This window comes from Lagenorhynchus albirostris, chromosome 4 (genome assembly GCF_949774975.1).
Source record: "Lagenorhynchus albirostris chromosome 4, mLagAlb1.1, whole genome shotgun sequence".
In the NCBI taxonomy this organism is placed as follows: Eukaryota; Metazoa; Chordata; class Mammalia; order Artiodactyla; family Delphinidae; genus Lagenorhynchus; species Lagenorhynchus albirostris.
Window position 1 is genome coordinate 79,808,674 of NC_083098.1, and position 18,868 is coordinate 79,827,541.

The following is an 18,868-nucleotide window of genomic DNA, read 5'->3' on the forward strand; positions in this document are numbered from 1 at the left end:
TATAGATGACATATACATATATATTAGTGATATATACATACATATAAAGGTATTTGTTATAAGGATTTAACTCACATGGTTATAGAGACTGAAAAGTCTAAAGATCTGCAGATGCAAGCTGAAGATCCAGGAGAGACCACAGTATAATTCCAGTTAGAGTTCAAAGGCCTGAGTACCATGAGAACCAAAGCTGTACATTCTCATCTGAGTTCAAAGACCAATGTCCCAGCTCAAAGACAGGCAGAAAGAGTGAATTATTCTTTACTCCACTTTTGGTTCTAGTCAGGCCTTCAGTGGATTGCATGAGGCCTACCCACACTGAGGATGGCAATTTGCTTTACTCGGTCAAATGATTTGAATGTTAATTTCATCCAGACACACCAAAAATAATGTTTAACTAAATATCTGGGCATGCCATGGCCCAGTCAGGTTGACACATAAAATTAACCATCACACTTGGATTCATAAATATTGGAAAATTATTTGACTATGTGGCCAAGAGCATGGAAGAGGTAACGTTGGAATATTGAGTTCAAGGACATCTGGGGAAGAAACATGTAATTGAACCAATAGGAGTTGACATAAAGGTTAGGATCTTTGTCTCATGTATTAATGACTGCCAGAGAACATCCACTGTAGAAAAGATGTGATTGGAAACCCTAAGACAACAAACTGAAAATTACTAGGAGAAACTCCTTAAGCTAGTATAAAATGCAGGATAAGTTATTTTGATATTAAAACCCAACAACTTTTATTTATACAAACAATGGGTAGAAGAGAGCAAAAGGAAACTCCAGTTAAAATAGCAACGAGAAGTTAAAATGTCTAGGGATAAAACCAAAATGAAATGTGTAATGTTTTTAAAAGTAAAATTTTAATGAACTCAAAAAGGACTCTGAATAATTGAACAAATGGGAAAGTTACTGCCTCTAGGGGGGGATTTTATGATTTATGCAATTACTGGCACCAATTCTTTAGCCTTCATTGAATTCCTATCCATGCCATGGCCTCATCATGAATGTAAGGTTCCATTCCACATTGTGATTGGCCTAGTGACTTACTTGGACCACATCTTTCTCTTCCCCTCTAGGAACACTATGATAGGAACATATTCTGGTTAGACACCAGTTTAAGAAGAATGAGCTTTCTCTTCTTTTAGAGGGACAAAATGCCTCCTAAAAAACATTAAGTACCAAATAAGAATAATAATATCAGAGTACTAATAACTAAGTCCAACAAAAAGACTCATTTAAAAAAATTGTGTATGTGGCCTTTGGCACAGAACTGGGTATGCTCAGACACATAAAACCCTGCAAAGTTTCAGAGAGAATTTTATAAGCAAAGCACTTTCAATCTAGACCCCGAAACAACAAATGCTTGGCCTGGGCCCCAGAATTTCAACTGTCAGGAATTAGGGGATGATGGGAGCCACCAGACACACACACACACACACACACACACACACACACACACACACACACACACACACCCTGATGCATTCTTTAGAAGTGGCCGTGTAAGATGATAGAAAAGGAAATTTTCCATGATGTCAAGCCAAGAGCCTTAAAAATATGGATCTGGGAAATCATCCCAGGATTTAGAATTGAATGCCTAAGCAAATAATATCCACTACCCAAGAGTCTGGGTACCTGGTAACACTTGCCTAGTGTTTCAAAATTAATATAGAGTAATGACTGTTATGAGTCTCTAACTGTTCCTTTGTAAAATGAGAGTGTGTATTGTGTGTATATTCTTTCCCTGTACACCATTTTATATAGGGTATGTGTAATACAGATAATTTTTTTTAGTTCATAGGTCTATGGACCAAGAGAAATTGCATTCCACCCAATGAGACTCACAATATCTTAGATTTCTAACTTGATGCCATGATTAGATGAGACATATGGTAGTTATGGAATGGAGATAAGTGTGTTTTACATGCAGGAATGACATGAATAATTGACCAAGGAGGCAGACTGTGGTGTATTGAATGTTTTGATCCAATATTCAATTATTCCTGCATTCACACAATGGCCTCAAAGTGGTCATAGTGTACTTCCCTATCTGACTTCTAGCTTGACTATGACTTGCTTTGGCTAATGTCATATATCTGGAAGTGACAGTATGCTAGTTCCAATGCTAGAAATTAAGTGATCTTACATGTTTCCACTTGCTTTACTTCATGCCACTGCCCATGAATAGAATATCATGGTGTATTGGTCTGTTTGGGCTTCTATAACAGAATACCATAGGCTAGGTGGCTTATAAATAACAGAAACTTGTATCTCACTGTTCTGCAGGGTGGGAAATTCAAGATCAAGCCACTAGCAGATTGAATGACTGGTGAAAGTTCCCATCCTAATTCTTAGCTAGCCATCTACTTGCTACACCCTCACATGGTGGAAGGGGTGAGGGGGCTTTCTGGGCCTCTTTTGTAAGGGCACTAATCTCAATCATGAGGGATCCACACTCATGGCCTAATTACCTCCTAATACCATCACCTGGGGGTTAGGATTACAACATCTGAATTTCGGAGGGACAGAAACATTTAGACCATAGCACCTGGTAATACTGTTACCTAAGGAGAATGAGGAGAGTTGCCCCAAACAACCCATAGTTGATATCCATGAGAAGTGTAGTGCCACACAAGGCAAGCGCAGTCTGAAATCATTAAACAAGAATCCTGAGACTACATGATTTTCATTTTAAACAAACGAGAATAGAGAAGAATTGTCATATAGCACTTTCATGACAGTCTTTCAAAGAGAATGTCATAAAGATTCAGGTCCTTCTTATTTACTTTCCAAAATGATCCTAAAATAATACAAACTTTAAGAAAATGGAATTAGACAATCCATGCTAATATTCATCTAGGAAAAATGAGCAAACAACTACCTGAGGGAGTTCTTCAAAAGAAGAGCAAAATATTTAGATGGACTAGCCCAAATATATCCAATTAAACTAGTAATTAAAAGTGTGCAAGGTACCACACAAATAGGCAGACAGATCCATAGAACACAATAAAAAAGAGGCTAATGAAAATGTACATAAAAATTAAGGATATAATTAAGGAAATATCTCAAATCATTAAAACAGTTTTTTTTTTAAAGCAAGAAATCATCTGAAACAGTAGTTCATATGACCTCTCTGAACATACCACATGCAACCCATAAACTGCAGTCTGTTTAGCATTGTACTTCTCTTTGTTCTCCCTTCTTTCTTTCCTCAGTCCCTTTTGTCCTTCACTTCTATTGATACTTCCCTGGAGCTATAAGCTTTCCCTTAATAAAGTATTAGCACATTATATTTTTGCTTCAGGTTCTATTTTCTAGGCAATCTAAGTTAAGCTACGGGTCAATGACCAGACGGTCATGGCAGCCACACTGGGGCCAGTTTCTTGCTGGCTACAACGAGAGCCTTTCCAAAACCAAGCTTTGCCCACCGAGCCAAGAAGATCAAGAACAAGCTCTGAGTGCACGAGGACCCCAAGGACACACTGCTGTAAGAATTCCAGGAAATCACCCACCTGAAATCTCATCTGGAGAAGATTCTGGAAAAGTGGCTCTGGAGGAAGAGCAGCAGCATAAAGAGCTATAGCATAAAAAGCAGCAGCATAAAAAGCAGCATGTCAGCCCTGGTGGGATACCATGAAGGACCAGTAATCAAGGTCTGGGAGGCCAAAGAGCAGGATAACAATAACAACAACTACCACCTACCCAGCCTCCTGGAACTAGCCTTGGATAAAAACATGCATAATTACCTGCAGGTGCAGAAGTAGTAGAGGATGACTGCAGCCTGGTGAGTGAGGTGAAGCAGAAGCTGCTGGAGATGAAGGAGGAGATGCTGGAAGACCTACAGCAGGAACAGCAGGCCACAGAGCTGCTTGCAGCCAAGTACAAGGCCATGGAGAGCAAGCTTCTCCATTGGGGCAAGAACGTCATGGATCACACCAAACAGCAGCAGAAGATACTGAAACTGAAGAGTGAGGAGACTGCCAAGCAGAAATGCCAGGAGCAGGAGGTGATGATCTGAGATGAAGAGATCATGTAGTTCTGGGGCAGAAGTCAAACCCAAGAAACTCGAGAAGCTCCATGCCAAGCAGCAGGCAATGAAGGCGGAGATCCAGCACCAGTATGATGAGTACATCTGCATGTAGCAGGACCTGCAGAAGGCACAGAATGAGGAGACCTGAGCACTCAAGTTCAAGTACCTAATCATCAAGAACTTCATCTCCCCTGAGGAGGACAAGATCATAAACCAGGTTTTTCTGGACTGTGAGGAGGAGCAGTAGAAGGTCCAGCCACTTGTGCCAGCTGGGTTTAATAACAGCCAAAAGAAGCAGCAGCCCATGTCTTCAGTGGACTACAAGAGGCCTATCAGCTGACACACTCAGTTACCATGGCAATGGGGTCCCACCCCAGCCACAGGGCTGAAAGTAGAACGTTTTGGAGTTGGATATATCCCCTTTAGATGCGTTTGTGATGGAATCCTCTCATGACTAAGAACAAGAACCTATGCACTATATATGGATAGGCTCATACATTTAAAAGAGCTTTCTGGAAATAACATCCAGGTCTAAAGTCTGAAAGTCCAGGTCCTGGTGCCAGAGTCCTCAGTGGCCTCCATCCTCCACCACACATACCTCACTGGCCTCTGCGACTCTGCACCCTGCGACAGTGCTAGACCAAAATGACAATCTGCAGTCAGGCTGCCCATCCGACAGACTCCTGGGGTGGGGCAGCCAACCCTAGATCATCTCATCACCTGCTTGGTGTATATGTGCATGTATGTGTGCATATGGGTGAGAGGGTGAAAATCTGGCAGACCATGACTCCATCTGTTCTTCTTAGCCCCCTTTATTTCATTAATGTTTTATTTGTGGAGCTCAGTGTGGGAAGAGATGTCCTTGCCTGAGCTTTCTGGGCCTTCCATGGTCACTGCATAGCCTCCTTTTCTTCTGACATTAGACACCCCCAGTGATACCTTAAGCTTCTCCCCACCATCTGTCCCTAGAAGGGAAGGTGGCTAGTGCCTAGGAAGAAAGTAGTTTTTCAAACTGGTTTACTCCATAATCTCCATATCCTTCAGATTGACAGTGAGCATCTCCTAATCACTTTCTGGGACTAGAGAAAAATCTAGGTGTCTACTGAGGACAAGAGACATCTTGACAGGGTTGGGCCTGTGCTCCCAACAGAAAGAACTTCACTCTCAACTTTCCTGGCATCAGACAACCTCTTTCAGCTTCTCAGGCACCTTTTCAAGGATTTAAATGACCTTACCACACAGCCCATGCTTGGCAAGAACTCATAGCCTCCCAAATTCTGCTTTCTGCTCACCTTTCCAACCCATGGGTGGAAATTGTGCACCATCCAGTTGCTGCCTCCTTGGGACCTGGAAATGGAATAGCAATGGAGACAATGTGGACAATCATAAAGGGAAGTCCCTCCTCCAGGTCCCTTTGTTTCTATCCTCTCCAGGAAGTAACTTTGGTCAACAAATGATCAAGCCAACTCCCCATGTTTGAGATGTTGCTCCTTTCTGCTTTGATCATTTTCCCTGCAGCTTCCTGGATCCCACTTCACAGTGGGATGGATCAAAATCATTTTCCCCCTGGCTAAACATAGGTATTGAAACCTGTTGCTTTCCCCCTCTCATTTAGTACAGGAGACTGAGACCCAGGCACAATCTACAACTTTGCTTATCACCCGTTTCTGAATCACATTTGATGGGCATCATTTTGTTGAAAACTGACCCTTTCTTCAGCATTGTGCAAACTGATCCCTAGGTAAGTACTCCTCACCTTCTTTTGTGACATCCCAAGATGTCTCCACGTATCTCAGGTGATAAGCAAATTTCTACCAAAAAGGGAAGGGGGGAGGGTAACCCAGAACACAGCTGAAGGGGCACAAGCACGGCTGTGCTCATGGCTTAGGGACACAAGTTCCAACTTGATGTTGATGTAGGGGTGGGTGGTGACCATGAGGGCAACATCCATGTGGAACAATAGTGTAAGGTCCCTATCTGCCCTCTACAGGGACTCAGAGTAGCAGGTGTCCCTGTGCTGACACTGAACCTCAAGTAGGCTGAGGGTCAGGTGGGTGGCCTGGACTTAACACATTGGACATGGGCTCCTATAATCGTCTACCCAACCCGAGTTTGCATCTCTGTTTCCAGTGCTCCGAGGGGTCCCAGAGAGACGGTCCAGGAGAGGAAGACAGGCAGGGTGCCATGGAGGGCAGAGGGAGTGTTCCTTTTGCTCACCATGGTTTAAGGCATTCCTCTGAGGCGGCCTGTCCTTCAGAACAGTCTGCATTCTGTGCCAGGACTGGCACTAGAGTGGTGGCTAGAGGCTGGGCAGGTGGGCAAGAAGAGGGAGACGCAGGGTCCCCCAGCTTAGGGATCTGCCCTGAGAGCACAAATATCTGCTTCGAACTGACCATCCATTGACCCTTGGGGCAGACATTCAACTCCACCTTCAGTGGCCTGGGGCCGTGTCCCCAGTGTGTTCTCGGAAACTCCGGGAGTGCCATTCTATGTTCCTAGTAAGGCAGCAGGAGTGGGGGGGGGGAGCCTCCTTACCGACCCCTGGAACACGTCCATCCCTGAGAAAGTGGGGTTCAACACCGCTGACTCTCACCTTCGTGGGTATGTGTACTGTGCTCTTTGCGCACGGTGTTTTTTGCGACTGTCGCTGTTGTTTTACAAGTTTACTTTGACCCCTGAAGTGAAGAAACTTGTTTTCATTGTTGTTGACTTCATGAAGTTCTCCTTCTTCTTTCTCATTACAGAAGGAAAAGACACGGAATCCCGAGAGGAAGGGAGAGCCCCTCCCCACGGCGGTAACAAGGCGGGGAGGGTCCTCAGGCCTCGGGCCCACGGGATGAGGGGCGGGGAGCGCGGAACTCGCGGAAGAGGCTGACGGAGGTTGCTCTGCCACAGAAAATCGGCCCCAGCGGCCTGGCAGCCCAAGCGGGCGGCGCTCTGGGCGAGCTGGGGGCGCTGACGGTGGTGCTGCTGAGGTCGGAGCGGCTGTAGTCGAAAAGGGAGAGAGAGGGTGCGGGTCCCGCCGGGGCTGAAAGCCGTGCGGCTGCGCGCGAGCTTCCTCTGGAGGTCCTCGGCTAGCGCCCGACGAGCTTCCCACAGGTGGGCCTCATAACTTCTCGCGCGTGCGCAGTGAGGCGGTGCTGCGCCAGCTCGCCGGAGGCGCGGAATTCGAACTTCAGCAAGCCGTGCTGCCAGCCGCCAGCGAAGGGTCGTGTGCCTGTGTGAGTTCCCAGCCCCAAAACTTTCTCGCAGCCTGCGTAGTGGCACTTGTGCTTCCTCTTCGGGCTCCGGCCCCTTCCGTCCCCTTGTAGGAGGCTGGGCTCGCTGCTGCCTGGCGTCTTGCTCAGGCTTCGGCTTCAGCTGGGCTGGCGTTCGGGCTTGTTGCTCGAGGGGCGGGGGAGGGGTGGCGCCTCTTCGCCTGCGCCGCCGCCTTGAGGCGGGTTGCGGGGTGTTGGGGGGGCGCGGAGGGAGGGCAGGGGTCCCACTACTGGACCCCACGCTGCGCTCTGCCGGGGCGCGCACCTGCGCTCGCCGGTTGAAGTACGCCGGGACCCCTGCAACTGGGAAGTGGAAAGCCCTGTCCTTGCCTTCCTGGCCTCCCTGGAAGCGGGACAGCATGGCGGGTCAGCAGCTGGCTGGGCCCTTCTGACCTTGTGCAGCCGAGTGGCTGGGCAAGGACAGGAAAGAACCAGAACAAACTTCTAGTTATAAAATAAATAACTAATGGGGAATGTAACAGTACAGCATGGTGACTTCAGTTAATATTGTATTGTATATTTAAAGTTGCTAAGAGAGTGGATCTTAGAAGTTCTCGTTACAAGGGAAAACCCCAGCTGTTTTGAATTCTTTATCAGGGATGCTTTTGGGATCGGTTACTAGCAGATTATTGCGATCCCCTGTTGGTGTCATGTTTCCATGATTTTTTATGTTTCTTGTACTTCTTGCGGTTGCTGTCCTTCCATTAGAAGTAACAGTCACTTCTAGTCTTTACTGACCGATTTTAGGAAAGAAATACCTTCCCACTGCCTGCTAGGAATTCTTAGGCTTTCTCAGTCCTTCTATGGATACACCTGCCTCACACTTCTTGCTTCCCCTTGTGGCAGAATTCTTAAGCTTATGTGCCTTCTCTCCATCCTGCAACACACTAGGCAGGTTGCTAGCCTCCCTTTTGCTTTCCCAGTGGTGACGCTAGAGCTCAAATTAGTGGTTGCTTCCTGGCCTGCAGATTGAGACTGATTTTCTGCAGTGCTCACTAGCCATCTGCCAAAGCTTGTTTGCCTCCATCAGGAGTGTGCACAAGGAGCTCGCCACACAGTTTGGGGGGTGTGTGGTGAGTTGCACAGAGCACTAGGGGTGCCCATGGACCAGTTGGGAAGATCCACCGTGAGGCTTCCCCAGTGGCTGTTGGGCAGGCTTCTTGATGGAGTCCAAGATGCAGTAAACAGGATCCGGATCCACGTCCCTCTAAGGCCTTCTGAGACTCCTCTCTGCCACTCTCACAGCATCTTCCCTACCCCAAGTAGTGCTGCTCGTGACTCAGTTCTCTGGATGGGGTGAAGAAGAAATGGGCCTATTGGGCAGCATCTCACTTGGCTGGGGAATCTGGGGTGAAGAAGAAATGGGCCTCTTGGGCAGCATCTCACTTGGCTGGGGAATCTGAGTACTCATTCATATGCTTTCACTTTCTCCATGTGAGAAATCATGGGCCAAGATGGTCTCTTTTGGCACTAATCTGTGCTGCCTTGAGGGAGGGGTTATGCAGGTAAAGTCAGACTGTCCCTTTTACCCTCTCTAGTGCATCCAAACTCTTTTTTTTTTTTTTTCCTCCAACAGTATGCTGGAAGTACGCTACAGGGTTCCTGGACTTCTACAAAGGCACTCTCATCCTTGGGTCTAACTCTGTGTTCTCCAGGGGCTCCCAGACCACGCTGAAGGATGAGAGCCAGTTTACAGGGCACTGCAGGGTCCACAGCCAGGACCAAGGTATGTATGAATATGACCTGAAGCATGGTGGTCAGCAATTTATGATGGTTGATGTGGTCTGGGTCCCAACGACACCGAAGTTCTAAACAAACAAAAAACCGAGCACATTCTGGATGTCCTGATTTGATTTGTGATTGATTGAACTTTGAATCATAGAAGTGTGATAACACTCATAACCACTGAAATTAATATTTCATGGATCATTAAAATCAAAACAAAACAAATGAAGTTCAATGTTATTTTTTTGCAATAGTTCTATTAGTAATTTCTTAAAAATATAACTAGATTATTTAAAATTAAAAAGTATACTTAATATTGCTTTTGTGTTTTCTACGTGTATAACCATCATTGGTGCCATACAGACTTGAGTAAAATTAGTAAATATTTTTATAGACTCCCACTGTCATTGATTCAATAGAGCCATGAACATTCAGACAGTGTTTATTACTTTTAATGAATTTTGCTGTTAGAATATCATGTTAGGTGTAATTCATTGAACTGAAGATGATACTCTTTCTTTGCCTTTCAAAAAAAAATAGATTTTGTTTTTTATTATTTTTAAAAATTATATTGGATTATAGTTGATTTACAATGTTCTGTTAGTTTCAGGTGTACATCAAAGTGATTCAGTTATACATATACATATATTCATTCTTTTTCAGATTCTTTTCTCATATAGGTTATCACAGAATATTGAGTAGAGGTCCCTGTGCTATACAGTAGGTCCTTGTTGGCTATCTATATATAGTAGTGTGTGTATGTTAATCCCAAGCTCCTGATTTATTCCTCCCCCCGCCAACATTTCCCCTTTGGTAACCATAAGATTGTTTTCAATATCTGTTTCTGTTTTGTAAATAAGTTCATTTGTATCATTTTTAAAAATTAGATTTCACATATAAGTGATATCATATGATATTTGTCTTTCTCTGTCTGACTCACTTCACTTAGTATGATAATCTCTAGGTACAGTCATGTAGCTGGAAACGGCATTAGTTCTTTTTTATGGCTGAGGAATACTCCATTGTATATATGTACCACATCTTCTTTTATCCATTCCTCTGTCGATGGGCATTTAGGTTACTTCCTTTTCTTGGTTATTGTAAATAGTGCTGCAATGAACATTGGGGTGCATGTATCTTTTCAAATTATGGTTTTCTCTGGATATATGCCCAGGAGTGGGATTGCTGAATCATATGGTAGGTCTATTTTTAGTTTTTTAAGGAACCTCCATACCGTTCTCCATAGTGGTTGTACCAATTTACATTCCCACCAACAGTGTAGGAGGGTTCCCTTTTCTCCACACTGTCTCCAGCATGTATTGTTTGTAGACTTTTTGATGATGGCCATTCTGACCTGTGTGAGATGATACCTCATTGTAGCTTTAATTTGTATTTCTCTGATAATTAATGATATTGAGCATCTTTTCATGTGCTTTTTGGCCATCTGTATACCTTCTTTGGAGAAATGTCTATTTAGATCTTCTGCCCAGTTTTTGATTGGGTTATTTGTTTTTTGATATTGAGCTGCATGAGCTGTTTGTATATTTTGGAGATTAATCCCTTGTCAGTCACTTCATTTGCAAATATTTTCTCCCATTCTGTGGGTTGTCTTTTTGTTTTATTTATGATTCCCTTTGCTGTGCAAAAGCTTTTAAGTTTAGTTAGGTCCCATTTGTTTATTTTTGTTTTTATTTTCATTACTTGAGGAGGTGGATCAAAAAAGATCTTGCTGTGATTTATGTCAAAGAGTCTTCTGCCTATGTTTTCCTCAAAGAGTTTTATAGTGTCCAGCCTTACATTTAGGTCTTTAATCCATTTTGAGTTTATTTTTGTGTATGGTGTTAGAGAATGTTCTAATTTCATTCTTTTACATGTAGCTGTCCAGTTTTCCCAACACCACTTATTGAAGAATTTGTCTTCTCCATTGTATATTCTTGCCTCCTTTATCATAGATCAATTGAACATAGGTACATGTGTTTATTTCTGGGCTTTCTATCCTGTTCCACTGATCGATATTTCTGTTTTTGTGCCAGTACCATACTGTTTTTATTACTGTAGCTTTGTAGTATAGTCTGAAGTCAGGGATCCTGATACCTGCAGCTCCGTCTTTCTTTCTGAGGTTTGCTTTGGCTATTTGTGTTTCCATACAAATTAAAAAATTTTTTGTTCTATTTCTGTGAAAAATGCCATTGGCAATTTGATTGGGATTGCGTTGAATCTGTAGATTGCCTTGGGTAGTATAGTCATTTTCACAATATAGAGTTAGTGTGCTAGGTCCCACTGTAGGTGTAAACTTGTGTGTGCCCTTCAAGAGTGGAGTTTCTGTTTCCCCTAGTCCTGTGGAGCTCCTGCACTCAAGCCCCGCTGGCCTTCAAAGCCAAATGCTCTGGTGGTTCCTCCTCCTGATGCCAGATCCTCAGGCTGGGGAACCTGACATGGGGCTCAGGACTCTCACTCTTGTGGGAGAACCTCTGTGATATAACTATATTCCAGTTTGTGGGTTGCCCGCATGGTGGGGATGGAATTTGATTATGTCGTGAAACTGCCCCTCCTACAGTCTTGTGGCTTCTTCTTTGTCTTTTAAATGTAAAATATCTTTTCTGGTAGGTTCCGGTCTTTTTTGTTGATGGTTGTTCAGCAGTTAGTTGTGATTTTGGTGTTTTTGTGAGGGAAGGTGAACTTTGGTGAAATCCTTATACTTCACCATCTTTTCTGGAATTGAGGGGCTGCTTTTAGTTTGGATGCTTGCTGACTCCTCAGCGTGTGCTGTTATTCCCTTGATATGGGGGTGTGCAGGTGCAGTGGCCCTTGTGTGCTTCCAGTATGGTGGGGACAGGGCTTGGATCCTGCTCACCGGTCTCATATGGGCAGCTGCTTGCTGTCCGCACACTCTGGGGCAGCAGGGGCAGCACTTGGCGCCTGCTCACCGGTCTTGTAGCGGCGGCCCATGTCCACCTCTGGAGCCCATGATGGCAGCGGTGGCGACTCTGAAGATAATATTCTTATTTTACTCTCTTGGGAAATAGAAAAAATAGGTACTGTTGATACCATAACATACATTTCCCAAAGTGCTTCTTCTAACCAAACAATTAGTGAACTATTCAGGTGTAGTCACTGCATGCATCATTACAGAGTTGGCATATAATGTTTAATTTGTGAGTGAGAGCAAGATATGTCGCCTGGAATACAGTGATATGCACCTTGGCCTTCAAAGCAGTCTTCACAGAAGACTCAAAAAAATCCTAAGGCCCCTGCAGTAATCTCATATGGAATGCAAATAATACTTTTTAAAGGTTGTTCTGCTTCAGGACAAAATATTTTTGACCTAATGCTAAAACAGGACTTCAAATACAAAGATGCAAGTGAAGGTTCTTAAATAAACACACAGCAATAAATTTCATGGATTTTGCATGTGTTTTAAATATTTGTATATACCATTAGGGTGTGACCTTAAATTGTTAAAATGTATTAGTTCATCTCATTTTTACATTTCAGCACATAATGTATACTCAGTATATGATTTTAATTACTTTGCTTATAGTTAATATTCTCTGATTATTATTTTTTCTATTGTAAATTATAAGTTGTCCTGAGTTATACCATATATACATATATTTAATGAAATTATAGATAGTTTTATATCAGAATGTTATTACATTCTGATGCCAAGTAAATTTGTTTTTCTATTACTACACATATCAGCTAGGATATATTAATACACGTATCAGTTAGGATATTTGCAGTGGTGACAGCACTAAATCTCAAAGTAACTTAAACAAAATTAATTAATTCCTGTCCATATTATGGCAGAAATTGCTAATAAAGCTTTTAGACTTATAATGCTCTTTTAGCTGACAATTAAAAAATAATGAGAGCTAATCTCCTCCCTCAGTATGCATCTTAATTGCCCCAAATAACTGCTTTTGCTTAATTTGTATGTCTACCTCTGAGCTAATCATTATGAATATTCTGATTGGCCAGTCTGTGTTTTAGGTTCATCTCTGTAGGCATGAGAGGTAAGTTTTTTTGAAAGAAAAAAAAAGAAGCTTTCATTATAAGGAAAAAGGGTATTGAATTTTCAGAGTTCATAATATTAAGTTTCCACAGTCTAACTCTCTAGCCTTACAGACTTCAGCCTACCCCTTCAGGGATTTGGCCTCAAACTTCACATATAACCTCTGACAGTCATGGGAGCTTTGATCTCTCTCAATCTACTTCTGCTTCTTCCTGTACTTAGTAATAGTAGATGTGAAGAAGTCTACCCTAGGTCCCAAGATTGAAAGTTTCTCAGTTTCTCCAGTACAGGAAGATCTGAACATTCCATTGCCTTGATGAAAACCCATGAGTCCTTCATTGCTCTTAGTATAAGTCAAATCACAATCCTTTTCTCTGGTTTATTTTCTTGTTCTTATATCTCTCCAGCTACATCTTTCAAAAACTCTTCATCCAAAGCTCTATTCTTCAGTAATATTGAATGTTTTTTTGTTCTTTAAAAGTACCATTTTTTTAACTTATTCATTATTTATTTATTTATTTTTAACATCTTTATTGGAATATAATTGCTTTACAATAGTGTGTTAGCGTCTGCCTTATAACAAAGTGAATCAGTTATACATATACGTATGTCCCCACATCTCTTCCCTCTTGCGTCTCCCTCCCCCCCACCCTCCCTATCCCACCCCTCTAGGTGGTCACAAAGCACAGAGCTGATCTCCCTGTGCTATGCGGCTGCTTCCCAGTAGCTATCTATTTTATGTTTGGTAGTGTATATATGTCCATGCCACTTTCTCACTTTGTCCCAGCTTACCCTTCCCCCTCACCGTATCCTCAAGTCCATTCTCTAGTAGGTCTGCATCTTTATTCTATGTTATTTCACATGACATCTGAATATGCTCTTCCCTCTGCTGGAATCCACCTGCCTCAGTGCCTTCACTAAGCTAACGTATAGTCATTTGTATTCTTTTATTATATATCATTTACTCTGGAAAGTGCATTCCTCCAAAATAAAGCTGGCAGCCACTTGGTCAGATTTTCCGGTTACACTCTAAATCTGATCCTTTGCCTTTTTTCTCCCAACATTGCATATGAACGTTATAAAATAAAATGAAAACACATATTAGGGCCAAGAGGTTAAAATGCCTATGAATATGACCACATGCCCAAGTCTGAACTCTAGATACTAAAAGTTTAGGACAAAGGTCTTCATGTTATCATTAGCAGAAGTTACACCGTGAAGCAGTTTTCAAATTCTGTAAGGTAAACTGTGGGACTTCCCTATCTCTCATAATTCTGGTCAATGACGTACTTGCTTTAACTTATAAAATTATATAAATGGGTGGATATTTTTCCAGTTATGCCAAAATGTAATGTTTAGAGTCACAAAAGTAACAGAATCAAGATAGGTGAAGGGAGAGGTAGTGGGGAGAGATGCTTAAAGTAAAGCAAGAGGCTTGTTTGCTAATTAGTATTTCCTCGTTGCCTGCTCTGATCTCCTCTTCATTCTGACAGTGCTTCATGAACAATTTTATCTATGTCTTTGTGCTATTTTTATATCCTCCACAATCCAGTGTATGAGTTCCCTCCCACATGTTAATCACAGTAACTCAGTGTCCTCCTGATTTAGAGATAAGCAAATATCTTGATGTTTCACCCACTCAGGAGTTAATAAATGTTCCTCAAATTATTGATAGAATCAGTTGTTCACTCTCCCTTGCAAAATTTTTAGAGTAGTAAATTGATTCCTCAGCTATGCTCAGAAACATTATTAAAACAAAATAATACAGGCTGGCAGTGATTATTGCTCCACTGACTTGCTCTGACTGACCACCTTCTGTTACCCAAAACAAAGAAAATTGTTTCATTATTGTTTGTGACTTTTCATTTGTTCAGAAGCTGGGGTGATTTATAATCAAATTTCAGCAATGGTAAGGCAAAATAAAGGTAGCAAACCACTATGGAGCCAACAAAGAACACCTCTGAGACCAAGAGTTGCTATCTCACTGCTTCCCAGATTATGCACCTCTTTGAGATGTATCGTACATTCAGGCATAAATATAGTGAGACCATGATATCTTTATAGGACTTGACCATAGTGAAAGGATAAACCTTACTTTCACCTCTGTGCATTTTGTCCTACCCACGTTGCCTAGAGGCAGTGTGATGATTTGCCTATAAGATTAAATGATCAATGAATTGATGAATCATATTTCTAATTTATTAAAGTATAATTAACAGTATTTTAATTGTGTAATTCCATGAGTTATGACAAATATACATACTGATGTAACCATAACCACAGTCAAGATACATAACATTTTCCATCTCCCCAAAAAGTCCCTGTATGTCACTTTGCAGGCAACCCTTCCCTTATCCCTGATTCAGATGGTATCTGCTGTGACGATAGATTAGTTTTGCTTCCTCTAGAATTGTATATGTATGATATGTTAATCTCCTGAGGCTTCTGTAAAAAATCACCACAAACGTGGTGCCTTAAAACAGCAGAGCATGTCGAATTTATAGTTGTTGTGGGAAAATGGTTATCTTAAATAGAAAAAAAAAAAATAAATGTAGCAAAATAGATGCAAGTACTGGACACTGAAAATACTAAATATTGGTAAGAAAAAACTAAGACAATACTTTCCCTTTTATTTGGGGAATCCATCAGAAGGGTACACCTGAAGGGGAGATATATGAAGCATGAGAGAGATTCCACCTGCCATTTTTGGAGGAAGTGGGGATATATGGAAACATGAGAAGGAAGGTGGGTGGCCTCTAGGAGCAAAGACCAGCCGTTTGCTGACAGCCAGCAAGGAAATGGGTTCCTACAAGTGAAAGAAAATGAATCCTGCCAGTTGAATGAGCCTGGGGTCAGATTCCTCCCTAGAGCCTCCAGAAAGGAGCACAGCCCTACTGGGTATTATAAGCAAAAGCAGGGAGAACTTTGTATATTAGACATCTGTAATATAAGAGGCAATAGTCAGAAGTTACAATGTATTTATTATGGTCTTAAGTATTTTGCCCCTTTTATCCCATGGTAAAGCCAATGCTTATATTCCAGGTGCTAGAGGGAAAAAAAAAGACATAGCAAATTTTGACTCTTACGTGTCTTTCCTTCTGTTCCACTTTTTCTCACACAGTTGATTTGTTCCAAATCTATGCCAATAATGGACACTCTTTAGATGAAAAAGAAACAGAAACTGTGCTTGCCTATGTAAACAATAGGTTAAAATGAAGTAGCAAAAGATAGCTGAACAAAATTAGCTATTCAGGCTGATTTATTTGCATTGTAAAACTGTTTTTTTTTCCAAACTGCTTATAATTTAAATTATAGAACTTTGCTTAAGAAGGTTTAATATACCTCACATTTTATTGCTGTAGAATTTAGAAGAAAATAATATATGATGGCTTTCCCAAAATCTCTACTAGAGAGTACTGTAATCTGTAATAGAACCTAGGACCTCTTATTTCTCTAAAAGTTAATATCTGTCCCAAATTTTAACAGAAATTTAAATTATATTTCTATACATTATATTTTGTTAGAATGAATCTTCTTTATATTCAGTAGTTAATCTAAAAGAATATGTTACTTTGAATTGTATATTAAAAAGCTAAACATTAATACAAAATATATTTAAAACAATCTATTAATTGCAAAATAATAACCATTAATTTTTCAACATACTATGTGATTCTCTTTTTTGTCTGTTTATTGAGGCTAGTATTTTATTATAGTAATAAAATGCATTATAAAAATTATTACAATAATTAGTCATGATGCAGTTAGTTTGGAAACCAAACCAGGCCTAGACGTAGCAATAATCACAAAGAGTCTAGAGTACTTTAACCTAAAATAAAAAAATTCTAAACTTTCACATTTAATCTAAATTGAATTTATATGGTTAAAGAGTGTATCCAGGGAGTTTCTTTCATTAAAGTTATCATTAGCTTTAATTTTTAAAGGTTTCTCCCTTATGTGACAGAGTATCTACTTAGAGACTTCTTCTGTAAACCAATATTCGTACCACTGTCAGGATTTATAATTGAAGTGCTCTAAACTAAATTATTGTAACTTCACTGCACTTGACAGTGTCATTGTGATTAGAGCTGGCAAGAGCTAGTGTACATTTTGTGTCTGCTGATAGAGATTCCTGTATGTTGTCAATGTAGCATAATGTTCTGCTTAAGCATAGTTCTTTGGGAAAAAGGACAGAAATATGAAAAGCAAATGAGATAAGGAGAATAGAATAGAAAGTGAGAAAGGAAAAGAAATGAGAATGAAAGCTCTTCCTCTTAGGAAAAATGAAGCAAATGATTTATGGACTTCAAGGTCTAATTGCTGCCATAAGACTGCATAGGTTACATTAGTCTAATGTGGATTGCAAGCAAATGGAAAGTATTGGTTTGAGCAGACTTACACACAGTGTGAACAGTTCTGATACAGAAACATTTCCTTAAAGAAGAACCCTCTAAAATGTGCCTTTAGAGATATCTTAAATGATGTACTCAAGCGTAGCACTAGGTTCTAGATGAACTTTAGTATTAAACACAATGTCAAGATGTGCTTTATCAAGGCAATCCAAGTTTTATATCAAACTATAGCATAAGTATTTTATAGTTTGATACATTTGTATTATGTTACATTGAATATGCCTATCTGATAGAGGAAGGATGAGCATGAGAGTGATCTTATATATGATAAAAGCTAGTAGGTTTTCTTCTAAATGTTCTAGAAAAATCCTTTACAGATTTATTTCATTCTTTCCTTGAAATTCATCTCTCAAGAATTTCCTGAATTACTGCTAACCCTGCATTTTGCTAAAATATTAAAATTCTTATTTCAATATACTAATAAATTGGGAACATAATAATAAAATAATAAATTTTTTAGGACATGGAATCCAAAAGTGAGGATATAGTTTAAAAATAAAATAGCTGCAGATTTTAATGTTGGTATTTTTAAAAGTTCCAGATATTTACAGCATGAGTTTTACCGAGAGAATAGTCAAATGATGAATCCAGTCTAGCATTACATAAGAAGTTTTCATTTTTTCACTATTATCACCATATTTTGGGAGGGCAGCATAGTGTAATAAATAGTTCTTGGGACTCGGCATCAGTAAGATCTCAATTAGTATCCCACTTCTGCCATTTATTGACTTTATGAACGTGATCAAGTTACTCATACTCTTGGGAGATCTGTCTTCTCAAATGCAAACCATGGTTAATAAAGACTAGATTATGTGGAGGATTAAATATGTGAAGCAGATGGTGCATGAATGTGTGTCTATTTCCCTTCCCTTTTACTTTCTTCACTGGGATAAGGAGCCCCTGTAAATCTGAGAAAGGATGTACCCTTTTAATTTATGTGACCCTTAACACGATTTTTAAAATTATATGCCTTGAGGGCTTCCCTGGTGGCGCAGTGGTTGAGAGTCCGCCTGCCGATGCAGGGGACATGGGTTTGTGCCCCGGTGGGGGAAGATCCCACATGCCGCGGAGCGGTTGGGCCCGTGAGCCATGGCCTCAGAGCCTGCGTGTCCGGAGCTTGTGCTCCACAACGGGAGAGGCCACAACAGTGAGAGGCCCACGTACCGCAAAACAAAAACAAAAACAAACAAAATTATATGCCTTGAGAAATCAAGGGAAATATTAAGAATGATAAGTCAAAATACTCACTTAATGAATAAATAAAAATTACCCTGTCCTCAACATTGGAGGACTTGAATCATAAGGATTCACCTGGGGAATTTGTAATATATGAATATTTTGGACCCCATTCAAGCTTCTTAACTGAGGGTGGGAGGAAGCAAGTGACCAGAAACTGCTTATTGATCAAACTGCCA

General features: G+C 40.9%; 1 protein-coding gene and 1 pseudogene across 1 annotated transcript in view; both read left to right on the top strand.

The window, feature by feature from the left end:
* The window catches only part of LOC132519094 (kinesin-like protein KIF3C), a 140,054-nt pseudogene extending 135,303 nt beyond the window's left edge, over positions 1-4,751 (top strand).
* Positions 4,752-7,660: 2,909 nt separating this feature from the next.
* The window catches only part of LOC132519095 (mitotic spindle assembly checkpoint protein MAD2A-like), a 65,083-nt gene continuing 53,875 nt past the window's right edge, over positions 7,661-18,868 (top strand). The window contains exons 1-3 of the mRNA XM_060147046.1: positions 7,661-7,667; positions 8,878-9,027; positions 11,823-12,004. Coding sequence (XP_060003029.1) covers positions 7,661-7,667; positions 8,878-9,027; positions 11,823-12,004 — 339 coding nt within the window. The remainder of the gene's footprint in view (positions 7,668-8,877; positions 9,028-11,822; positions 12,005-18,868) is intronic.